The 27,028-nt window shown below is 36.3% G+C and overlaps 1 protein-coding gene across 1 annotated transcript in view; it reads left to right on the forward strand.

Annotated features, from left to right (window-relative positions):
- FAM171B (family with sequence similarity 171 member B) overlaps positions 1–27,028 on the forward strand; it is a 68,214-nt gene that overhangs the window by 14,524 nt on the left and 26,662 nt on the right. The window contains exon 2 of the mRNA XM_086719109.1: positions 25,424–25,657. Within this exon, the coding sequence (XP_086575235.1) occupies positions 25,424–25,657 (234 nt within the window). The remainder of the gene's footprint in view (positions 1–25,423; positions 25,658–27,028) is intronic.

Consider the following 27,028-nt stretch of genomic DNA (forward strand, 5'->3'; position numbering starts at 1 on the left):
CTCCCTATTTTTCCTCCCTCTAACTCAGACCATATGCCCTTACTGCATGCATCTTCCTGCAACATTGCTTTCTTTTCTTAAGCTTTCATTATATTGTCATTAAAATTTGAAGTCTTCTGTCAGCCTTCTGCTTCCCTCCAACTTTTTATAATGAATGTTTTGAAATATACTGAAAAATTGAAAAAAAATAATACAATGACTATCCACATATCCTTCACCAGGATGCAGCAGTTGTCAAAATTTAGTTGTATTTGCTTTATCTCTATTACGATCTATCTTTCTACACACACACACACACACACCCAAACGCTCAATGTTGCAGAACCAGTTGAGACTTAGTCCTGTGCATCCTGACTTTTCATCCCTGAAAGCTTTAGCATGCCTCTCTTAACAGCTAGGTAACTTTCTGTGGGTAAGTAATAATTCTTTTGAAATGGTAAAATAATTATTAAGAACTTTTTAGTGAGCTGTATAAAAAATAATGAGGAAAAGGTGGAGATTCAAGTAACAAATGAATAAAGAAACCTTATAGATTGTATGTGACAAATTCTTAAGGTTTCACTTTGGCTTGCTATATTTATGCAAATAACATTTTATTTATATTACACGTATACCATGTTGTGGTAGGACTGTGCTTTGTATAAAGGGAGCATTTTAGTCAGTTATGTGGCTCTCCAAAATGAGATGTTCTGCTAGGCTTCCAATTTATTTTGTTCTTTGGTCATTTTCCACCAATCTAGGTCAGCTGTTTTACGTGTAACTTCTATGCGGTCATATGTAGAACGTCTGGTCCCTTAGTTACCCTTTCCTTTGCTGCCCCCATCCATCCATGTTTGGTGGTTGGAAATGGTAACCTATAAAACCTGAGAGTTATCATCAGCCTTTCTTGCTACTATGTGGACAGAGCCAGTAGCCTGTGAATGGGAAGGAAGAAGCCAGTATACAGAGATGGGGTTACTGGTTTCAGTCATTCCCAAGATCCAGTCAGATAATTGTTATCCTCATGTTTTGCTTGTACAGCCTTTCCTTGAATGAGTTGATAAATTCTCATTCTTACCTCAGCAAATTCTGGTTGGATTTCTGTTAACTAAAAAGCCCCATAGCTAGCTCAATATGTTATTTCCTGCACTAAGTTCTAACTCCAGGAAAAATTTAAAATTGTAGATATTTTCTTTACTCACTGGCACTGGCCTACCTCTGTCTTACCCCTAACTCCAGCAGAACCCAACTTTGTTCTACTTTCTCTGTGAAGCTTTCCCAGGCCATAATTATTTCTGTCCTACTAGACCACTTACAATCTCTATCTGGTGATTCTGTATTTGATAACATGGTGTTTTAAATTAGTGTCTAATTTTAGCTTTCTGGTGTGTTTTTGTCTTCTCTTGAGCTTCTGAATTCCTTCAGATCATAGATCTATTCATTTACTCATTTTACATCTGGATGCCTAATATCCAGTAAGTTCTCAATAAAAGTGTGTTGATTCATAGCATGTTATGACCATATCCTTAGAAATATGTATGGAACTCTCAGTATCTTTTATTATTTATGTGTTTACTCCTCATGCCTATCACAGTGCTGGGCATATACTACGTACTCCAAACACATGGTAATTAAAAAAAATATACGTTCTTAGACTTATGAGTTTGCGACAGATGCTGACAGTATTGAAATGAATTTAAGAAACAAAACAGATGAACATAGGAGAGGGGAAACAGAAAATAAGATAAAAACAGAGAGGGAGCTAAACCATAAAAGACTCCTAAATACAGACAACAAAGTGTGGGTTACTGGAAGGGTGTTGGGTGCGGGGGATGGGCTAAATTCATGATGGGCATTAAGGAGGGCACTTGGGATGAGCACTGGGTGTTGTATGTAAGTGATGAATCACTCAATTCTACTCCTGAAATCATTATTACACTATATGTTAACTAACTTGGATTTAAATTAAAAAATAACATAAAATCTTAAAATTCATTTAAGTTTTTTTTAAAGATGATGAATTGAATAATACTATATGGTGCTTTAAGACTGAGAACTGTCAGTCAGTCATGATGTTATTATACCAGAGTTGATGACTTAAACCTGGAGTGCTTTTCAGAGTCCTTCCCTTTCCCTGCCCTATATTTTTGTTTCATTCCATTTTTACTTTTATTTATTTTTGTCTCTTATCAACACTTAGTTTTGTCACTTTTTGGTCCATGATGATAAGCTCATGCCTCTCACTCTCTGCTCCCCTCCTTTTCCCACCTTCATTTTCCTATCACTTCAAGGTGCTAATTTAGACGTGGGATTGCTGACGACAACCTTTTTATCTTCTCAAAATCCTGCCCTAGGGCCTCTGAATTATAAGAACAAATTTCTAAATCTACATTGCAAACAAGTACATTTAATTAATCAGTCTTCAATAATTATCAAACAAAAGTCCTCTTTCTCACAGAAAGCATAATAAAAGAGGGCAAACTTTTTTTTTGGCACTGTAAAGAACTGGATGCTTAGCTGAATATTAGCTTATGGTTGTAATGTTGGAGAGGAAGGGGCCTTCGTGAAATTGAGACGTATAAGAGGGCCAGTATGGCTGCCCCGGACAGAGTGAGATGAAGCACGGTTTAGGTGTTGTTGGGGAGGGCAGAGTATAGGGTTCTCTGTATTCACCCGTGTATCTGTGGTTAATTTCCTTACCAAGAGAGGCATCATTCTAAGGCTGCATGGCTTGGTGGTTAGACCATGGGCTTGGGGGCTCAGGCAACTGGACTTCAGAAATCTGCTCTGCCTCCTTAGGTATGCTCTTGGGAACTGGGGTACCTTGTGGAATTGTTATTAAGCATTAAGTTGATATATGTGAAATACCTGGAACTTAACAGATGCTTGCCAATTACTATTATTAATAGAGATTATTTTTAGGAAATGAAATATTTCAGTACAAATATTCTGTCTTGGTTCATGTTCTTGATAGTATGTTCGTAAGGGTTTTGACTAGGTAGACAGGAAAGGTAAATGTGCCAGTTTTACAACTTTCTAGTAAATGAGGCTGAATCTGTTTTCATTGTTTTATTATGTTTCTTTGTAAATTAGACTCTAAAAGTGCATACGTGTTTCTGTAATAAGAAATATTAAAGTATATTTGGAATAAAATTACTGTTTTTCTTTTAAAACAATCTAGAAACAACATTGTTTTTGGAATGTTACCTCAAGCAAGCAAAATCTACTTGAAAGCCAAAAAACAGTGAGGTATTCATCCCTGAGCTTCAAGTTTTCACTATTATATTGATTCCTTTTGTTTTGCTAAGAAGACAAATTGGCTTTTAAGAAAGACTGAATTCAAACAGTAGTTCTTATTATTCTTTTTCTGTCCAGAAAATCTTAACATGAGCTGGAATATCCTCAGCATGCAAATGAGCCAAGGAATACTGGCTCTGGTCCTTTGGAAGACTTTGTATTCAAAGGATAGTGTTTCTTTTTTATGGAAGAAACAAGAATGTTTTGCAGTTCTCCCTTCTTTTTGCTAGCCTTGGCATTATGCTGGGGAGTATTATTTGTTCATTAAAATAGTGCGTCTTGAAACACTCTCCTTAGAAAAGAATTCTGCAAAGCAGATGAAATCTTATTTATTTTTGAATGCATACCTCAGAGGAGCAGTAAATCATGTTTGTCTCCAGTACTCAGTTACTGCTCCACAGCAGAGAGGGACATTCACATCCTAATGGAGGCAGCTGATTGATTAACATATTGATTAGATATAGAGGATTGTGTTCTGTGAAATTCCAGGCTGATTGAATTCTCAAATTGGTATGGCAGTTGCACCTAACCAGTTTAAAAAATTTCTAATGTTAACAATATTCACAAACAAAACAAATTTCAGCAGTTTTCATTAAAAGATGGGATGAAAGAATGGGATAGAATTATAAACTATACATTATGAGAAAAGTGGTCAGAAATGATTTGCTATTCTTATTTCTCTAAGTAGGAAGCAGGAGAAAGTCATGAATTATAAAGGCCAAATAGAATTCATCAGGAATTTATTAAAAATTCCTAGCCATGATATATATATATCATGATATATAATTTAGACACACACACATCTATCTATCTCTCTATCTATCTATCTATATCTATATCTATATATATAGATATATGGGTTGTGTCTAAATTAAAGTAATAAACCAGACAAAGGTTTAGAAAGCTGATAGGACAAAAATAAACCAGAGCAAGTAGTGTAGGAATTATTTTTTTGTCCTCTTTGAATATAACTGAAAACAAAGGAATGAGCCATGTCAAACTGATCTTTTTTTCTCTAAACTACCAGAGCCTGGCAAATGGCAGGAATGCAGTATTAACCTTGGACTTGTGTGGGGTTCACAGTAATAGCTTCCTGAATGGTTAGATCAATGAATAAATGTGTGCTTCTTGATTGGTTAGATGAAACTGATTGACAGGTGTGGCAAAGGCTAATAAGAGAGCTATGTCTAAACTGATGGCTGGCTAAATATAAGATTTTATCACTCATTAAAAAAATTTTTTTTATTTTAGATAGAGCACAAGTGAGAAGATGCGAGCTGGGGAGAGGCGCAGATGGGGAGTGAGAGAGAATCTTAAGCAGTGAGCATGGAGCCCCGATGTTGGGCTAGATCTCACAACCCCTGGGATCATGACCTAAGCTGAAACCAAGAGTTAGTCACTCAACCAACTGAGCCACCCAGGTGGCTGCACCGCTATCACTCAATTTTTAACATACAGCGGCTTATGCTATTCTCTTAGTCTTTGTCATAAGAGAAAGAATTAGAAAACTTTACTTTAGAGATGGTAATTTCTTAGTCTATAAAGTCCAATAGTGAAAAATTAAATATATGGAGATTCTAAGATGGAAAATTATTCAAACAAATAGAGATGGGCATATAGTAGAACATTGAAGAGCAAGTTTTCTACTCTCAAGATATCTAATGTTTATAGGGGGAGAGGACATAAGCATATATAAATACAATACAAGGCAGGATGTTATAATTTGCCCATTAGAGTTTAAAAAAATTTGATTTTTGCATTTATTTATTTTTGAGAGACAGAGAGAAACAGGATGAGCAGGGGAGGGGCAGAGAAAGAGGAAGACACAGAATCAGAAGCAGGCTCCAGGCTCTGAGCTGTCAGCACAGAGCCCCATGAGGGGCTCAAACCCACGAACTGTGAGATCATGACCTGAGCCGAAGTCGGACGCTCAACCGACTGAGCCACCCAAGCGCCCCAAGAGTTTTAAAGTGCTGTGGGAACAGGAGGATGAGGAGATAGACTTTCAGTTATTAAGGGGCTGATTTTCTGATTGTTTATAGCTTAATTACCTGCTTTTTGATCACCACAGCTTTAGAACCTATGTAAGGCAGGGTGGCTGGAAAGAAATAGAATTTTTTTCTCCTATTGTGTCTAAAAAGAAGACTAATTGGTAGAACTTAAGTCAGGAAATAGAAACTAAGATTTTGGTTTGTATTTTTAGAATTACTCATATCTTCACTGTAGGAATAAATTCCTGTACTTCTGCTTTTATTTAAAACATTTTCATCTTAATTATGAAATATTTCAAACATAAAAATATGATCTATATATATTGGACATCCATGTACTCACCACTGAAGTAATCAAATATTAGCTTTTTGCTGTATTTGCTTCAGATTTGTTGTTCCCTCTTTAGGTAATAAAGATTGAAGATTCATTCCTTTACCCTACATTATCCAGAATTATTATATGTTATATAATAATTATTCTGAAGTGGGTGTCAATATTTTTGTTTGAAAATCTGTAAGAGATATATGTACATATTATACATATTGCAGTTTGATGTTTTTCATTCAACATCGTATTTGGGGGACTTGTTGATACATTCGCATTTCATTAATTTGGGTTAATTACTGCATAGTATTCCATGATATAAATAAGGCACATTGATGTACAATTAGGTTTTACCTATCAATTTGCTATTATGTAGTGGATAGTGGTCAATCTAGCAGGTGTCTCCTTCTAGATGACTCTAAGAATTTATATGGTGTTCATACAGAGAAATGGAATTGCCAAATCGTATGCTGTGTACATTTTTAATGTTTCTGGGTCTGTCCGATTAAGTAACTGTATAACTTGCATTTTCCTGGTTATAGAAAGGTGCCAAACATTTTTTTTTTTCAAAATTTTCTACTTTTATTCTCTGTGAGTTGTCTTTCTTATATGCATTGTCTCTTTGTGTCTTCTTTTTTCTTATTGATTTTGTAGTTTTCTGTATCTTTTGAATAGTAGTCTTTATAGTTTATATATATTTTTTGAATATTCCTTTTTCCAGTGTCTAGCTTGTCTTTTAACAGTGTTTTTTAGAGTCTTTTGTGGAAATTTTTAAACATTTTGATGTAGCAAAATTTCTTAATCATATTTATATATCCAGCTTAAGAATTCTTTCCCTAATCTAATGTAATTTAAAAAACCCTCTGTATTTAATTCTAAAAGCTTTTCAGTTCATATTTAAGTGTTTAATCCATCTGGAATTTATTTTTGTGTACAGGCATAAGATGAAATAATTTAAATCTTTCAAGTTCTTCAAAACCCGTATGTATTACATACTTTATTCTGTTTTTAGTTCCCAGTAAGCTTCAAGAAATATTAGAATTACATATGTATTTTCTCCTAAATTACTTTATTTATGAAGTAATCTTGCTTTCAAAGCTTTCAAAGTGAAAATGATACTTACGGAAAATGATCTCATGTCATACCTAGTACTCGTGTGAAAGATGCAGCAAGCAGTATTAGGCTTCGAAGAATGTTAGTGAAATTATTTTTTCACGTGGGAAATATTGTGTTTTGTGTCTGCTAAGACCTGAAACAGCATCTATGTGTCAAAGGATGAGGCTACCCTTTGATGTCTGAAACAAACAAACAAAAAGTGCTAAATTTATTGCTTACTGAGAGAGGGAGCCATGCTAGTCAGGCACAGATTTTCTCAGCAAAGCAAGAAACTGAACTCACATAATGTTTCTGAGGAAGTATTGGATTCAGAGGTTGGGGAACTTTCAGAGGTGGTGATAGGATAATGTCAGTAGAAGCTGGCTTCTCTGAGATTTTTGCTGTTTGGTTGGCATACAGAGGCACTGTTATCGTAGTGAGTCCTTTCCTCATTGGCTGATGTTTGAGACCGTTGGTTATTGATTGGTTGCCTTACAGGAATAAGTTCAGTGAGCCAAGTTGTCAATGATTTGTTGGTTAAAGGAGCTTCACACCAGTTCTGTGGTTCTAAGGCTATATAGAACTCTATATTGATTAAGGAAATTTAATGCTTGTTCTTGTGGCTACCTATTACCATGGTTGCAGAACAGTCTGTCTTAGGAGTGAGGGTGCCTTCTTTTATTCTTGCATATAAGATTTGTTTCTAGAGTTGACTGCTTCAAAAATTGAATTATATAGCTTCTATAGAGAAACCTGTATTCAGATTTGGGAGTGGAAAAAAGGAGTGTATCTTATTCGGTAATAAATATGTCTCTCTATATATACAGTTTTGGCATTGCTTGAGATGGGGAAAAGAATTATATAGAAGTTCATCTAATGTTCTACAATATTCCATAATGGCTGATATCACCTTTTGGATGCCTGAATTTTCTGCTTGAGAAAGAATAATGTCTTTAATTGAGCAACACACTATCTTCACTACTTTTGTAGCAATGAGATGTGAGTGGTTTACTTTTTGAATCCTGTTTCCTCATTTGTAAATTGGGTTTATGAGACTTGAGATGAGTTAATAGATACAACACAATGAGAACAATGTAACTCCCTGGGCAAAGTGTTCTTATCCACCCAGTGTTAACCTTTCTTGCTTAATAAATGTTTGTTGAATACGTAACATTTCTTATTTGAACTAGACTTCTTTTTTATCCAGTTCATTCCAGATAGATTAAATGAAGGTTAAAATGTATGATTAATACCTTTGCCTAACAGAAGTAATAAAGACTAATGAAGTCTTTTTTCTCATTGGTAATTCACAAATGTGAATCATTTATCAAAATTCACTTAATATTTTTGTAAATACTAATTATTCTATGGCATTATACTTATATAATTTGTCTTTCATGCAAAAGTATCTTATTGAGGTTGTTTAGTTTCACAGAAGTAAATAGCCTTACCAATTTCTTAAAGTAAAAGAAAAATGTCCAGAAATGCCAAATTATACAAGCTAAAATGTGTACAAAATATGTGCTAGCTTTTCTGGGGAGGTTTTAGTGAAGTCAGAGCATTCCTTAGAGATATTTTCAGAAGCTAAAAAAAAATATTTACAAGTATGAACAAATAATACTAAACATTAGTATAATGTTCATGGTCAGGTGCTGTCTTAAGTACTGTATATTATTTCATTTAATCCCCCATTAACCCAATGAGGCGTATCTATAGTCAGGTGCTGTTACTGTTCTCATTTCACAGATGAGATTGGCACAGATTGGCTGTGTAACTTGTCACAATCACTTTAAGTAGTAAGAGATGGAGCTGGGATTGGTACTCTGGCTGTTTGGCTTTTAAAATAGACCATACTGGGGCACCTGGGTAGCTCAGTTGGGTAAGTGTCTTGACTCTTGATTTCAGCTCAGGTCATGATCTCATGGTTTGTGAGTTTGAGCCCTGCATCAGGTTCTGTGCTGACAGCATGGAGCCTGCTTGGATTCTCTCTCTCCCCTCTCTCTCTGTCTCTACCCCACATGTGCGCTCGTGCGCACGCTCTCTCTCTCTCTCTCTCTCTCTCTCTCTCTCTCTCCAAATAAAAAACTTAAAATGAACTGTACTATCTCTCTGGGAAAAATGACCCGTGTGTATCCATAAAGTTAAAACACAGTTTTGAAGTTAGCAGTGATAGTTCTAACAGTCATTTCTGTTTTCAAAAAATGTGACACAGGGAACCTGTTGATGTCCTTAGCAACATTTAGAAATTTAGTTTATGGGAATCTTTGAGCTCAGTGAAATCACAAGCAACATTTTTTGTGTATTTATGGGTACGTGTATTTGTGTATGTGTGTGTTGTGGGGGTGGTAGTAAAGAGAGATCATAGATCCATCAGATTGTCAAAGGGATTAAAAAATCTCTGCTCTGGTATAAAGAGGGGGAAATCTCTTAAGTGGAGTTAGATCATAATGACCAGGATGGGCAAATTTGAAAGCTCATTTAATTTATATTTCTTTCCAGAAGGACAGTAGATGAATCTACTGTAATGGGTGCTTCTGTTCAAATGCCACTCTTTCTTCTCCATCCCCTTTTTGGTTCCATTCTATGCTCTCTTGTCTGTAGTTCCTGCCCTCTGCTGGCTTAAGACTCAGCATTTTGGCCCAGTCCACCTAGAATTTTCTCCTGTCTGCGTGGTTTCTTTTGTTAAGGTCACAGGTGCTTTCTGATATCAGCTTAACTCTCACTTCTGTCAGGAACCATAATGGACCCTTGAGATCTGGCATGGTGTCCCTGATCTGTGTTTCCATAGCATTTGAGGTATTGGAACACTTTGGGTGCTCAGTTGAAATGGCCTGTCGGCTTACCTGTGGCCTCCCACTGAACTTCCTGGCACACTGTCAAGATCTTGTGCTATTTGGCTAAACATCAATGCCTATCACCTTGATCAACAAGTATCAGCTACTCAATAATTGTTGAATAAAAGAGTATTTTTTCTGTTCCCTTAGTCATTGAAACTCAAAAGTTTATTATTCTAAGTTGACCTCAACTGCAATATCATATCAGTTGCCAGATGATGTTTTTGCTTCTGATCCTTCTTTATACTGCCTCTACTCTAATTTTGACTTTCTTCATTTGATCCTAAAGTATTTCAATAGCTACCTCCGGTTTCTCACTATCCAAGTCCATTTTACAGATTGTTCCCAGGGAGATCGTGCATGTCTCTCCTGATCTTGTCACATGCTTCTCAACCTTTCATTACACAGAGAATAGAATGAGATTCAGTCATTTCCCATTGTTCCCAGATTCCTTTTTTCTTACTTGCTACAACTGACTGTTATTCCCTTATCATTGCATTTACATCGAGCTCTGCACTGAGAGTGCAGAGCCTGCTTGGGATTCTCTGTCTCCCTCTGTCTGCATGCTTGCTCATGCTCTGTAAATAAATAAATAAATACAACATTAAAAAAATAAAATTTATTTCTTCCTTCAAGTTCAGCCTCCATTCATTCCTACTTGAAAACATCCCTCATTTAGAATTCATATTTCCCTTTTCTGTATATAATTTGTTTATATTATTTTTGTATACTTTTCCCACTGGATTTTCAACTAGCTCAGACTTGAAACTGTGTAATATTAAATCTAATAACATACATAAAAAGTTGGCACAGTTTATGCACGAAGAAGGTGTTGAATAAATAGAAGTTATGGTATATGCTCCCTCTGGACTTGGCACTTCATCTGATACCTGGTCAGGATGCAATGAATGTTTACTCAAGTGAGTTTAATTGATATCTGAAGTTCAAAAATACTGCAATGCTACCTATAGGCCTTTCTTTCAAACAAAATACATACTGCATGCGCATTGTCATATCTGCTTTGTCTTTTAAGATCTTTCAATTTCATGTTAGTTTTTCACTGAAAAAATAAACTAATGAATGATTCGTTTTGCTTAAAATTTCCAGGTCTGGCAGTATATTGGCTATCTACTAATACTAGGCTGCATCTTGTATATGTTATAGAATTCATGCTGTGCTAATGCTTTAGGCACTCGATGTTTTTGGTGTAGCACCTGAATTTCCATTTACTGGTCAGTATTCCTCTCAGATGTCTAATTACCAGGAAAAGGCTACTAGAGTGTCAGAGAAGCATTGGAGAAAATGCTGGACTCATTCTGTTTAAATCTAACCACTCTCCCAGCAGGGTGGGTCTCATCTGCTTTAACGAAATGCTGATAGTAGGTTTCAAACCCTTTCTAAAAGACACGCTGAAGCATGTGTCTGGCAGGTTCTAAATAAATTCCATTTTCTCTTTATTGATTTCAACATACTTTGCATATAGAAAGAAGAAAGAAAGACTCTGTAAAAGGGAAAATGGATGTTTTATTAAATCCTTTTCATTTGATTTTACTGTGAATAAAGTCCATGAATTCACCAATGCAATCCCAAAACAACCAAAGAGTGTATGATGGGCTCCTGTTATTCTTACGCTGTTGTTCGTATATTTAATTTTCTTCATAAGAGGCTCTCTCACCCTATCAAGAGGTATGAAGAAAAAACAGGACAAAGCAACTAACAATGTTGAGAATAAAAGGTAAACTTAAAGGACAATAGAATGATTTTGAAACTTTACTGAATATTGGTTTTCACCTTAACTCCCTGGGGTAAGGGAGCAGTCATGTTGATGATATATCAACTATGGTAAAATAAAATATGAATACTCTACATTTACAGTATAAATGGATGTAACTTTCTGGAAAGCATTTTAGTAATACAAATCAAGAAGCTTTAAACAGTTTATACTTTGACCTATTATTTCTCCTACCAAGGCAATAATTGAAAATTCAGATGAACATTTATGTACATGGATTTTTAATTAAAACATTATTTGCAAATGTGAAAAATAGAAATGACTGAACATACACTAATAGGAGAAAGTTAAATGAATAATAACATATAGAATGTTCTTCAGTAGTGAAATGTGGTAATTTTGAAAAATATTTAATACTATTGATACATGTTCACAATACAATCTTAACTGAAAAACCCAGCTTATAACATTCTTTATTGGCTTATTTTTTTTTCTTTCCTACGTATAATGCAAGCTCACTGTAGTAAGTCATGTCACATGTTGTAGCAAGTGAAATGGTATTCTGTTCCCTCAGTGACCCAATTGATATAGTTAATATTAATGTGGTGAGTTTTTTTCATACCTTACTTCATGCTTATATAACCATATACACAGTTACACACATATACACAATGTAATCTTAATTTTGTAAATCTATTTTTTTAAGTACTGGATTAAGTATTTTCAAAGTACTGGATGGAATCCAAGTTACTTCTGAGAGGTTGAATTAGGAAATAACTTATTTTCCTCTGTTTTTTCTGTATTTTCTATACACAACATTAAAAAAGAAGAAAACTAATGGAAAATATTGAGTGGTGCCAAACCCTTTTAAATATGAGGACACAGAGGTGACTCAGTTAAGCAGCTTACTCTTGATATCAGCTCAGGTCTTGTCTCAGGGTCGTGAGTTCAAGACCCATGTTGTGTTCCATGATGCACATGGAGTCTACTTAAATAAATAAATATGAGGACCCAGAGATAAGGGATTAGAAAATGGCAGCTATCGGTGATTAAAAAAAACACACACACAAAACCTAAACAACTAACAATAACTATCAGCAGACGCAGCCACTAAGGTTAGGTTTTTTTCACATCTGTGTCCTATATCTCCGATTCTCTGGGGTGCTCATGCCTTTAGGGGTGAGCGACAGCATCAGAGGAACCACCAGCAAGCCCTGGAGTAAATGGGCATGCCCATTTCAATCCAAGATATGTAATTTAAATTCTTTTATATTAAAAGAGACAGAACAATTGAACTGAAGAGGATGGCTTTAGGTCATATCCCTGCCCCTTTGGGATATACTTATTCTTTATCCTAGGTCAGTGGTTTCAACCTTGGCTATGCATTAGAATCATCTGGGACCTTTTAAAACTGTGACTCCCTGGACCCCATCTGCAATGATTCTGACTTAATTGGACTAGAGTGGGGCCTGGGAATACAGCAAAAGTTCCCCCAGATGATTTTAATATTTACCCAGGTTGAGAAACCATGTCCTAGGTCAAGGGAGTCGAGTGTCCTAGAAACGGTAACAATAGTGACACTTTATGCAAACTGATAATCTTGAGGTTTTGTAAGATTTTCATTTAATATTTCACTTATTTGTTCATTTAAACAATTAGGCATTCAGAAAAGAGTTAAGTAGACACATATGTGTTTACAATAACACATGTGTTTTCAAAGAACAGTTGTTTCCTGGAATATTTATAGTAAGACAATAAAGTGTGAACAGGCACTTTGTAGAAAGATGTACATTCAGAATTCACATATGACTCATTTCTTGCTTCATAACATTGTTAACCAGAATAGTGTAATTCTACAGTTCTCTGAACTCAAACACTCTGCATGCACTTTTCTTGGTACCCTCACTCTTTCCATTTGACTCTTTCATGTACTTAACTTGAGGGCAACTAATTTCCTTTTATCTCTCACAGTGACCAGTATAGACCTTACATATAGTAGGTACTTAATAAAACTGTGTAGCAAACAAATACAAAGACTCCTAAATTTTCTTTGTTCACAGATCCTTTAGTGTGTCAGTAATTTTTTGTGTGTGTGACCTAACAACTTAGTAGTCATTTCAAGAAAAAAATACTTGCTGATTACTTAATGGGATGTATTTGTTAGACATGGCACAGCTTCTCAGATTTTGGAATGAGATTGAACACTGCGTCTTCATTTCCTGTTTGACATTCATTTTCATGCAGTATTTGCATTTTATCAGAGCAGTCACTGAACACCCAACTTCACAAAATGGAATGGCCTTGATTTGAGTGTAGTACATTGAATCGTGGGCGGTCTCCAGTTTCTGCGATGTCCAGAGGATGTTATTATCGTGCCTGCGTGGAATTTTACCCCTCTGAATTTATGTCCCCTCTGTTGGCTTTGAGCACAGTTTGGGAACTGTGGCCCCAAATCTCGGGCTTTTGATGTTTTTGTTTTGTTTTAGGTATCACGGAAGATTTGTTTCCTAAATATTTGTTGATTATGTCATTGGCTTTAGATATTCAGTTGCTAAGCCTCTGCATACATTCTAAGAGAGGAGATTAATCACACTATTTCTTTGTAGCATTAAGATATGGAACCATTAAAAAGAGGTACTTAAAGTGCTTACCTAGATTCAAGGCACTGTACTAATAAGTACTTTACAGTACTGTATTCTTTGATTCTGAGTTGTCTTTAAAGTTTTAATTCATTTTATACACAATGGTAAAGAAAAATTTCCTGTTTGCAGGAGGGATAGATAGGCCGGTCTTTGGGCAGTACGGGACAGATCCCCTGGCAGGAGATGAAGGCTGCTGGCCGTCCCAGTTGGTACAGACAGTTGACCTACCTTAAAGCCCAGTCTAGAGAAAGGTGTTAGCAGGGACTTCAGTGATGAGTTCTCTCTTACTCCAGGTCTCCTGAGTCAGAGTTGTGCAGCTCAAAATAATAATCACACTCTACAATTATTTAGTTTGGAGATTTTACATCCTTTCTAGAAACTTGGGGGGGGTAATTTTTGGGGGACATTGTCGGTTTGGTATAGTAAATCCTTTTTCAGGATGGTATATAAATAGCAATAATTTGATTTCTTTTTGGCATGCATGACATAGTCTTCTCTAGATTTCATAAATTATACTAATTGGGAGTACTGAAGAACACTGCATCATTAAATTGCAAAGGAGGCTATAGAACTTTGTGTTCAATTTAAGCAATTTATACTTAGATCATCCCCAACAGGGTATTGTACCCAGGCTAACACATCCAACCCAATTTCCATTGTTCATCACTCTTCCCTCTCATGAATGTTTCTCTAAAGTTGTTCTTGTCTCTCCCATATATTTGAAACACCTAGGGGAAAACATGAGCTACTCAAAGATTCCTAATGGTTATTCCTTTTAAGTAGCAATGTATTAAGAAACATAAGTCATTGTGAAATATATATAATAAAAACTTTATATTAAAAATATTCTTATTTATTTTATTATTTTCCCAAATGGGGTTTTTCTAGTAGTCTTTTTTTTTTCACGGAAATTACTTTGTTCCATTTTTACTTCCAACTTCAATTCTGGTTTCTTGGTAATCTACTGGAGTATTATCCTACAAATTAAAGTTGAGTAATAATTGGTGGAAACTGATCCTCATATAATTGCTTAAAGCAACACAAAAAACTTGTGTTTTGAAGTTCTTTCTCAATATCATGAGAATGAATGTATCTGTTGAAAGAAATTACCGAAGGAAGAAGTGGTAATGAATCAAAGACCGTGCACTTAGCTTGAAGTACATCACTTACAAATAGTCTGTATGCAGAAATGATTGCTTACCCATCTCCTTGTCCTGCCCTCTACTTCAAGGCTTATCTACCTCAGTTTACACATTTGCATCCTCCCTTGCAGTTAAGTAGTTCTGCCAGTGATCTTACTTAATGGTATCAGAGGAAGGAATTCATTCACTAACCCAATCATTCATTCAAAAGTAAGGATTGTTATTTGAGGATACAGGAGTAAATAAAATGAAAAAGTCCATGTTATAGAGCTAATGTTCTAAATTTATTTTTGAGAGAGAGAGTTAGAGTGCAAGTTGGGGAGGGGGCAGAGAGAGAGGGAGACACAGAATCCGAAGCAGGCTCCAGGCTCTGAGCTGTCAACACAGAGTCTGATGCAGGGCTTGAACTCACAAACTGTGAGATCATGACCTGAGCCGAAGTCGGGTGCTTAACCAACTGAGCCACCCAGGCGCCCCTCATAGAGCTAACAGTCTGGTAGGGGAAACAAAATGAACATAATGAGTAAATTATATAGTATGTAAAGAAGGTAGTATGGAAAAATAGGGTGCGAGGAGAGTGTTAACACAGCAGAGTTGGTTGCTCAGTCCTTGCATGTGTCCAGTGGGGCCTGCAACCATGATTGCTCCTTGGCTAGATTCTGGGAATGCGGCCCTTGTGATGTTGTTTGTGTTACTGATGAATGCTCCTGTATATGCCTGGAGCAATGGGGCATGCTCTTTTAGCTTGTCAAGCAAGCCCCTTTCTCCACCTCAGTCTGTGTTAGGTACCCAGTACTTCTGTGGCAGCTGGGACCAATGCCTTTTCAAACAAGTGAAAAACTGATCCCTAACCTTTCCTCTCTGGGTTCTAGGTTCTGTTGCTCCACATTTAGTGCCTCCATATATGGCATACTTTATTTAACAATTTTTTTAACTGTTTATTTATTTTGAGAGAGAGAGAGCGAGAGGGAGACAGCATGTGTGAGCAGGCGAGGGGCAGAGAGCGAGAGGGAGAGAGAGAATCCCAAGCAGGCTACACACTTAGCCCAATGTGAGGCTCGATCTCATGGCTGCAAGATCATGACCTGAGCTGATCTCCAGTAAGAGGCTTAACTAACTGAGGCACGCAGGCACCCCTGTATACCATAGTTTATGAGTGAATTTGTAAGTGAGTGAGGGAGTAATTGTAAGTGATTAAGAAGCAGGATGAAAAATTGGGAAGAAAAGATAAAAGTCAGGATGAGAAATACCTGTGGAGTGAGTTGGACAGTATGTTTTAGGAGCTGGAGTCAGACTGACTTATTTGCATTGAGGAAAAGGTCTTTTGCATGGGTAAGAAGGAACAGAGTCCAAGTGCTAATGGCCCAGCCCTCTCATTTGTTCCCTATTGAGTCATCTGCAATGTGCTTATTCTTAAATTATAAGGATTCTTTTTATGTCATTCTTTTCATTAGTTTTGGTGAATCATATTCATTGAAGCCCCTGATTGAAATGAAGAAAATGTGTATTTTATTTGCTTTATAGCATGTTTCACCTTTGGAGATAATGTTCTTAATCTAACTCTTTGATTTCTTTTTAGATTTGACATTTCCTCTGTAATGTTAATTTACTGAAAATAAATTTGTTTCTGTTTCAAACAGGAACAGATTTTTGTTTGTTTGTTAAACTCCAGAGCCAGTAAGAATTTTGGATCCAATCTGGTACTTAAGCAATCAATGAAAAGGAGACTTTTTTATTTTAGCGAGTTTTTTTTTTTAATTCAGCACCCTTTTGTTCCTTTAAAAGAAGGCTATGTGTCCACATTTGAAATGCCAGAAAGAGTAAACTGTTGCAGCCCTTTCCACTCTGCATTACAGAATGTGGAATCATATGCTCCTTTCTCTTTACGAGCTTCTTTGTTGTCCTTGCTTTTTTGCTGAACTTTCAACCCTCCTTCCAACTCAAATACGGAAATTTTGCTGGTATCCTGGGAGAAAGAGTTGTCAAACTATGTTGGTATTCTGTAACAGAAGTAAAAATTTTAATTTTAATCTTTGCTGTAATACAGTTGCATTATATTTATTAAGCAAGTTTTGCTACTTCTATATTATTCTCTAGTCAAAATTTCCCAGTCAAATATTCTTTTGAAAAAGAAGGAAAAATATTAGTTTCCAAAAGGAAAAGGAAAAGGAATTTTAATATTTATTTGTTGCTGTGATCGTTGCAATAATATATTTCTCACTGGGTAACTGAGATTAAACTCAAAATTTTACCAAATAGTGGGGTTAGAAAGCTGGCTGTAACTTCAGGTGGCCTCTGTGGAAATTCTACAGTTATCATTCTTTCCCCGGTGTTTGGCCACTTCTGATCTGTGTCCTCCTCCCTCTACCTCTCTTCCTTTATTTCTCCTCTTTCTCCTACTCTCCTTCTCCCCACTTTTCCTCCTGACCTTTATTCCATTCAGAATACATATTCTAAATCCCTTACTAAACTCCGGCAAAACACAAGGCTGAGTTTGAAATGCATTGATTGTGGAGAAACTTATTCTCACAGAGAAGACAAATAAACAGAAAGCAAAGCAAAGGCCAGAATATATCATGTGCCGTTAGACTAGCAGGTACAGAAGAGAAGTTCCCATCTGACTGAAATAAGAGTAAATTTATTTGAAGAGGGGGTGTTTGAGCTAAATGTTAAAGAATGGAGTAGGATTTTGGCAGGGAGAGATGGAAAAAAAAAGGGAGACTTTTCAGTAGAAAGAAAGAAATGAATAATGTAGCAAGAAAGTGGGTTGGTCTTGGATAGTGACCCTCGACCCATTTATGTGACAGTAGAGCAGAGGTCTGCAAAGTTTTTCTGTAATGTGCCAGATAGATCATTTTAGGCCATATGGCCTCTGGTGCAACTATCAACTCAGCTGTTGTAGTGAAAGCAGCTGTAGGCAATACATAAATGAATACTGTGGCAGTATTCCAAGAAAACTTTATTTACAGTAGTAAGTGGTGGGTCAGAGTTGGCCTGTAGGCTGTCATTTGTCAACCCCTAATTAGATAAGGCTTGAAAGGAAGGTGATGGCCAGATCTTAGATTTTGAATGCCAGGCTAAAGAGTTGGGGATTAATTTATATTCTTTTTAGTGAAATCATGATTGTTACGTCTCTACTAAAGGTTTTAAATACCCAGACATTGAAATTTGGGACCAGATGTTTTCTGTGTACATTTTAAGATATTTATATAGTTAGCGCTAAATTAAAATTTCTGTGACTGGATATCTTGTATGAAAATGGCAAAGTACAAATAAAGCCTGATTTGGGTCATAGCCAGAAGTTTGTCATCTTTTGGGTTCTCACCACAAAGTCTCTATTATAATGGACCAAAAAGTCAGATTATGGAAAACAAGCAAGAATGAATGGGCAGGCCCTTTAGAGATCTGAACTCAAAATATCAACATTCTCCCTGTTCAAAAAATGATAGTGTGAACTGATTCTAAAGTAAATACTAAATCCACAGTTTTTGATACTTTTTAAAACTACTTTATCAAGGTATGATTGACATGTAAAAAGTTGTACATATTTAATGTATATGCTCCATGAGTTTGGAGTTATACTCATGAAACCATCATCACCATCAAGGCATCAAGACCATAGATGTACTCATCACCTTGCAAAGTTTCCTCCCATCCCTATTAACAATGAATTTTTTTGTGGTAAGCACTTAAAGATTTACCCTTTTAGCAATTTTTAAATATATAATACATATTATTAGCAATAGGTGCTATGCTGTATAGATCTTCAGAACTTATTTATCTTATAATTGAAGCTTAGTACATTTTGACCATCACCTCCCACTCCACTCACCCCGTGGCAATCACCATTCTATTCTCTGCTTCTGTGAGTTTGATTATTCTGGATTCCATACATAAGTGAGATCATAACATTTGTCTTTATGTGTCTGGCTTATTTCGCTTAGCATAATGTCTTCCAGGTCCATCCATATTGTTGCAAATGGCAGGATTTCCTTCTTTCTTTAAGGTTGAGTAGTAGGCCACTGTATGTATATACCACATTTTCTTTATCCATTTATGCAGTGATGTGCATTTAGGTTGTTTCCATATCTTGGCTGTTGTGAATAATGCAGTGAACCTAGGAATGAAGCTATCTCTTTGAGGTGGATACTTATCATACAGATTGTCATCTACATAGATTCTAAATTAATCCTCAAGGCAAGACTGTTTCTTCTTAATGTTTTTATCCCTAATACCTAGCTACTGCAGATCTGGCCCAAAGTGAGCAGTCAATAAACATTTGATGAATTAATGTAGGTGAATATTTCTAATTGTTCCCAACCATTTTATTCCACTATATTTTTGTGCTCTTCATTTTTAGTCTAGTTCTCATTTGAATGCTTAAACCTCAGTAAAGTTTTAAAATTTATTTTATTGTCAGAGTATCTTATACTTAAAATTTGATCTGTGATCTATTTATAAAAGCTTTATAAACCTACTGTGTTTTTAGCATTACATTCATAGAAAAATGTTGCATATTAAATGAAATTATTGTAGATGCTTGAAATATAACAGAAAAGAAGGGGGCTAGTTTTTGTACAGTAGAAATCTGAAAATAAGGTACAACCCTATGGATATAGTTGTAACCTACATAATGGTAACAACATAATAAGATGATGTCAAGTTCTTTTGAAAAGAAGTGGGGGTTATAATTTATCAGCCCACCCACTTCAAGCTCTAGATGTCACCCAAACAAATAGCTAGCTTTATTTTCCTAAAACCCCTATTAGACTGACTCACTCATCTATATCTTATAGCAAAATCATAATATAGTGTTGGTTCTAATATGCTTTTTCAAGAGCACTTCTTTATGTATAGAGTACTCTTTTGAATTTTAGTTATTCTCATTACTTAACAATGCTTTTAATTATATGATAGTTAATTTTTTCCCCGGCAACCTTAGGACTGTGCTCATTGATGTGTATTTTATTTTTACTTGTTTCTCTCAACATCTAGATTATATGTTTTCTAAGGGTGCAGTTGAAATCATTTGATATTGAACCATTTTTAAACTAATCGTGACATATTGAAAAGAAGATTATGTGGGCAAGACATAATGATTATAATTAAGTGACAGAGAAAATAATAAGTGCATGAAAAGCTGAAAAATGCAACGGAGAAGAGTGGATAGATTATGGAGACAAAAGCACCTGTGGTTGAAAATTATATGTTTAATCGCGGAATCTGTCCCATTTAAATGCCAAAGTATTTTTGTTGGATAATTAGTAGGGGGATTGTTATGGAGATTATATATACATCTATAACATCTGGTTGCCAGCCCTGTTTGCTTAATCAAAATGTTAACACCATGGAAATCAGAAGTGTCCTATTTAAGTCTTGGGCAGGCAATTCTTTATTCTTGTCCTTTTATTTGTAGGAGAAAGAATTGTTTATGCCCCTTTAATAGCAGCAAGCAGGCTTCCAGCTGAGACTTTTTGTTTTTTTTTAATGCTATTTTTGCTGTTGCTTATGCTGGGGCCACACAAACCCAGCCTAAGGATGGGGTGAAAGGCTCATAGGACCAGCAAATTCTTCTCTGCACTTTCTTCTCTGCACTGGTTGGAAGGAAACAAGTAAGCTACTGAATATGGTAAAAACCAAAGCCCTACTGGTTTTCAAGAAGAGATGTGGGGAGTAGAATGCATAGAACTTGGAGTCAGATGAACCTGTCTGTGAATCCTGCCTTAATTGTGCAACTCTAGCCTTAGATTCCTTGCCTTAAAATGGGGGGAAAGTCTTGCAGGTTTGTATTAGGATGAAATTGGACAACACGGATAAAGTTTCTCGCACTCAGCTTGGTGTGTGTGTGTGTGTGTGTGTGTGTGTGTGTGTCTGTGTGTGTGTGTGTCTGTGTGTGTGTGTGTCTGTGTCTGTGTATGTGCATGTCATAAATAGCATTAGTTTTTTTTTTCCAAATTGAGCTAGAGAGGACCCTGCTGGTCAGGGCTACATTATGTCCTGAGTCTAATAGATCTAAGGAGCAGAAATACGGGATCTCTTCAGAAGAACACTGATTTTGATCGGCAATATTTGACCTTTGTGAATCATTTTTTTCCTGAACTTAATAATCATTTTCTCACCAAATTTATTCTTTAACATAATTATTACATGTGGAAAAATAAAACCATCCATTCTGGATTAAAAAATGTTTTGGAAAACATTAAGAATCAAATCCAGCCTCAGAATGTCAGGAGCCTTTAGTGTGTCTTATTTTGACAACTGTACTTTGACAGGAGGAGACAGAAGACACAGGTTTGGTTTTTTTATGAATTTCGCTTAAGATCTTACTACACACTGGAGTTTGTCTATAAATCAAAGGCTCTCAGAATTTCTGAAATTAATCTTTGCAGCAAAGGAATTAATCAGAATTCCTACTCCTGAAGATGCTATTGAAGGAACCATTGTGGGTACATTTGATTTGAATAAGACCCATTATTAAATTTTATTAGCGAATCTTAATTCCCTTTTAGTTATGTGCAGTCTCCCTCTTATATGCTTTATCCTGTTTTGGTACATAACATTATCCTTCCTTCCTGTACCTTCTCTTACGAAAGATAGAGTAGCCCATTAAATAACACATGCTGCGTTTACAGTTGTATCCTGTATCATCCAAGGTGCTTGCTTTGGCAGCAACAGAATCTGCCTCTGGCTACAAGGAATAAAGGTCCTCTGGGGAGGGATGATGCTACAGCTCACAGATCAGCAGGAGGAGCTGTACAACCCACCTCTGGAAGGACAAAGGGCAGGGAGACTATGGAAAGCTCAGTGGGTAGGTGCTCCTAGACTTTCTAAGATGTTTCAGCTTCGGCAACCATTTGCTTCTGTGTATCTTCAGCCACATTTTGAGGTCCTGACAGAATCTTTCTGGCCCCCGTTAGTGAGGTACTTTGTGCCAGAGGCTCAGTAAATTTCATCTAGGGGATTAGGAGCTGGGCTGTTGGAGGAATTATTTTGAATGGGGCAACTATTTGTCTTCTACACATAGCTTTTATTCTAGGTGGACCTGTTCAAGGACGTTTAGTTTAGGAGGCCATCGTGTCACATGTCTGACTTGTTTTTTACACAAGAGTTATATTTCCCATATGAGTTTAAGGTCATGGTTTAATGTGTGTGTCTGTTGGGGAGCTCCCTTTTTCCCTTTTTCTTTCTTTCTTTTTTCTTTTTTTTTTTTTTAATATTGATTGATTTATTTTTGAGACCGAGAGAGTGCAAGCGGGGGAGAGGCAGAAAGGGAAGGAGACAGAGAATCCTAAGCAGGCTTTGCACTGTCAGCACAGAGCCTGATGCAGGGCATGAATTCACGAGTCATGAGATCATGACCTGGATGGAAGCCAAGACTTGGACGCTTAACCGACTGAGCCACCCAGACACCCCCCCTTTTTTTCTTTTTAGTTCATGTTATATAAGCATTTCTCAGTAATTGCAACAATATATTCCTTGAATTAATTTTAGTAGCATGATCCCAAGACTCTCTGTTACATGGTGTAAAGATGGCTTTGCAGTCATTCACAGGGACGTGTTTTGGCTAACAAGACCTCTTAAAATGAGTGAGACTTGGAGCAGTTCACATTACTTACCTGAATTCTCATTTTTTTCATTGGTAAAGTAGACTTGATATCACATATTTTATAAAAGTATATTGAGATTTTTGTGATAATATACATGCAAGGCTTGGCATTAGGAACGTGTTTATCCACAGCCCTTCTTCATATTTTGATTTTAAATGTTACATGATTTTTTTTAAATTTTAGAGTAATGGGCTGAACTTATAAAATGATGGGAAAATAAATAATTTGAGGAACAGTAGGTGCTAAAAACCAAGGCTTCGTTGACCTTTTAGTACCTGATGCTCCTGAATTTATTAAAAGCAATGATAGTAATTACTAATCACAAATAATTTAACCTCCCACAAAGCTGCCTATTAAAAATGCTGAGAGGGCATAGGTATGGATAAATATCAGTAATATATATTTTGCTTTGTTTTCTAAACTCCGTATATACATTTGAATATATAGAGATTCTTGTCCTGGAAATTAACAGCTTTTTAGACAGACTAATGGAACCTCATTTTAAGGTATAGCTATCCAGAATATAATCCTCCCTTTTCTTTCCTTTTTCCCAATTCATTCTTCCCATCTCTTCACTCTAAACTGGGGTTAGGATTGCTTTTAAGAGCTGAATCAGGCAGGGTGCCTGGGTGGCTCAGTTGGTTAAGCATCGGACTCTTGGTTTTGGCTCATGATCTCTAGCTTTGTGAGTTCGAGCCCTGCATCAGGCTCCACACTGCACTGCTGTGCAGAGCCTGCTTGGGAATCTCTCTCTGTCTCTCTGTCTCCCCCCCCCTCTCGGCACTTCCCCTGCTTGTGTTCTCTCTCACACTTAATAAATAAACTTAAAAAGAAAAGAGTTAAATCAGGCAGTTGTAATGCAGTGGCTTAAGAGCACACACTTTGAGGAGAGATGGTCCCAAGTTTGTGTCCTGTTACTTCCATCTACTGCGGGTTGGCCATGGATGATTTACAAACCTAACCCACAGTTACCAATATATATGATGAAAGAAACAATAATGTCTCTGTAATTAGGATTTTGAAGAGTAAATGGAATGATGCACTTAAAAATGAACACAATGCCTGACTCATTAACCCTCAACACATTTTAGTTCTTGTGGTTATAATTATTATTCTATATATTATTAACATATTTTATTATCATACAGAAGAGGAAATATACTAAAAAATCTTTGTGTCTAAATAGATAATAGTGTTTGAATAACATTTAACTTGAATTTTAGAGTCTTGAAAGGATCAGAGCTCTTTTCTAGCCTGCTAGATTGCATCTTTTCTAGGACTGGGTGATTACTGCAGTAGTTCGATTTGTATTTAAAATGTCTTTGTTATGGTCCAAAAGCAATTTAAAACCTAGTTTATTTTTTATTTTTTTTTTTTTAAATTTTTTTTTCAACATTTATTTATTTTTGGGACAGAGAGAGACAGAGCATGAACGGGGGAGGGGCAGAGAGAGAGGGAGACACAGAATCGGAAACAGGCTCCAGGCTCTGAGCCATCAGCCCAGAGCCCGACGCGGGGCTCGAACCCACGGACCGCGAGATCGTGACCTGGCTGAAGTCGGACGCTTAACCGACTGCGCCACCCAGGCGCCCCAAAACCTAGTTTATTTTTAACAAAGTTAGAGTATATAAGGTGTAAGAATAGTTTGGTAGTAATATTGCAGCTCAGGCAATGGTGACAAGGATTTTTTACCTGACCTGCTATTCTTGTGAAAAAATATTTGGAGTGAAATGGGTTTTTGCAAATGTATACCCACAACATCAGTCCTCATGAGTTATTTCTTACAGATGACGCTAATGTTTGTGAAATGGTCTCCAACTGTGGAGAAATAATTTTTATTACTAATGATATTAAGTGACAGCTAACCTCTGTGCTGAACACATTATTTGCATTATTTCATTTTATTACCTCAAAGTAGTTACTATTCTAATTTTACAGATGAGCAAATGGACTTTGAGAGGTAACTTCCCCAAAGTCACACATCTAGGGAATGGCAGAGATGGGCATCGACTGACTCCAAAGCCCATTAATAGCAGAAGAGAAGGCCTCTTTGGCAAAGGTGGTAAAGTTGTGATACAGGCTTTACAAAGGCATTTCCATGGTGATACAAGTTTTTTTTTTATGAGACATTAACATTGGTATATCCATGAACATATTGTCAAAGATCTATAAAGCTGTAGGTTTAAGTTAGAAACCAGTTAATTCTTATTTTCCTCAATTTATTATCTTACTGTGCTTTCTTACATATTTAACAGATAATATACTTCTTGGTATTTTAAAGATTTTATTTTGATATTTGGTAATTTGGAACTGAAACACATCCCATGCTTTCCAGACAACAGAACAAAATAAAGGAGCTAGTCATGCACTAAGGTTTAGTGAGATTGCATTTTATTCTAGGAACTTTGACTATATTTTGAATTAGTTACTTGATAGCATTAGAATTAGTGAGGCCAAGTGAAAATGGGTTTTTCTGAAGACAGAACCTCTGTCTTCCCCTTATTCACTGCTTCCTTTTCTTCTCCTTTTTACTGGCAGAAAAAAAATTGGGATAATAACACTGTGCCTTATTAATAATAAAAATTTATTCAGTTTTAGAAAGAATAATGAATTTGTTGGAATGTTTCTCCCCCTGTGTCAATGCATCCATACATATGTATTTCCAGATTTTATCAGTTTTGTATGGTTATTCAGATGTCTTGAATGACATTTTAAGGTATAGTGACATATGCACCCTAGGATCTGACATGCTGTTATTTCTGGCTTCTTTCTCTTCCAGTGTCTGTATTTATGCTGAAAGTACAGGTGAATGACATCATCAGTCGTCAGTACCTGAGTCAAGCAGTTGTAGAAGTGTTTGTAAACTACACGAAAACAAATTCCACAGTAACTAAGAACAATGGAGCAGTGTTGATAAAAGTACCCTATAAATTAGGGCTCAGCTTAACCATTGTTGCTTACAAGGATGGCTACGTGTTGACACCTCTGCCTTGGAAGACTGGAAAAATGCCAAGTAAGCACTCAACAACAGTGTAAAAGCCTTTACTTAAATGTACATGACTTTTTTTTTTTTTTTTTTCCTGCTTTGGGAATCTCTTGTTCTGGTAAACTGACAATGAGACAACCCATGTGAAGTCAATACAGAGAGGTTAGAAAGGAGTGCCAGTTGGAAGAAAACATGAAAGTCTTTTTTTTTTTTTTTTTCCTCACAGAAGCTTGAAAGAGTCCTGAGCAAGAGCTCTGCTCTGGTACAGAGCTTGTCTGCAGGTGGCGGTGAGAGGCTTGGCATGCCCAGAGGATTAGTGAGGAGCAGGGTGGGCCAGATGGTGCAAGGACGTTCTTGAAAGTAGAGGCAAAAAGTTTAGATTTATGGGAATCATAAGGCAGTGCAGATTCTTGAGTACAATAACTGTAAGTTGTTTGGAAACTGAATTTACTTAACAGTGTATGACGTTTAGGCCAAAAACAGGGCTAGAATGGATTCAGGGAGCCTTGCTACAAAGCTGTGGTTGTGCTCCTGGTGGAGAGTAACAGTCTGATGTAAGCGAGGGAATGAAAGGGAGGAGGTAAATATAAGAGGCATACTGAAGGAAGAATTGGTAATTACTGTGCCAATCATCATATACACCTTAAACTTACAGTTATATCAGGTATAGCTCAATAAATCTGAGGAAAAAAAATAAGTGGATAAGACTTAGTGTGACTAATTGGATATTGAGAAGTACAGGCCATAGAAGATACTAGAATGCAAGTCTGATTGGAAGGATGATACTTAGGTAATCAATCTTTTGTGTGTGTGTGTGTGATGGTTATTAGAATTTAGATACTTAATTTGGTTTCATACTGGAAACATTTGAATTCTTGAACTCTTATTCAAGTTTAGAATGAGAAAGAAAATGAAAAATGAATTAGATAAATTAGGACTCATGTGAATGAGATTTAATAAAATCATGACTCAAAAATCTGACTAGGGATATAAAAGTCTGAGGTGAATTCTTGGTCTTATATACTTTAGTTTTTTTTATAAAAAAATTTTTTTTAACGTTTATTTATTTTTGAGACAGAGCATGAATGGGGGAGGGTCAGAGAGAGGGAGACACAGAATCTGAAACAGGCTCCAGGCTCTGAGCTGTCAGCACAGAGCCCGACGTGGGGCTTGAACTCACGGACCACGAGATCACGACCTGAGCCGAAGTCGGCCGCTTAACCTACTGAGCCACCCAGGCGCCCCACTTTAGTTTTTTTTTAGAAGATGGAGATGAAGCACACTTACTCATTAAATTAGAATTAGAAAAATAATGAAAGAAACTAAAAGATGGGAGAAAGAAAATAAAGATGAAAGTAGATGGACATTAATTAGAAAATGTAGAGAATTGACAAAATG

The sequence above is a fragment of the Puma concolor genome, chromosome C1 (assembly GCF_028749965.1).
Source record: "Puma concolor isolate L17-30 chromosome C1, mPumCon1.1.hap2, whole genome shotgun sequence".
NCBI classification, from domain to species: Eukaryota; Metazoa; Chordata; class Mammalia; order Carnivora; family Felidae; genus Puma; species Puma concolor.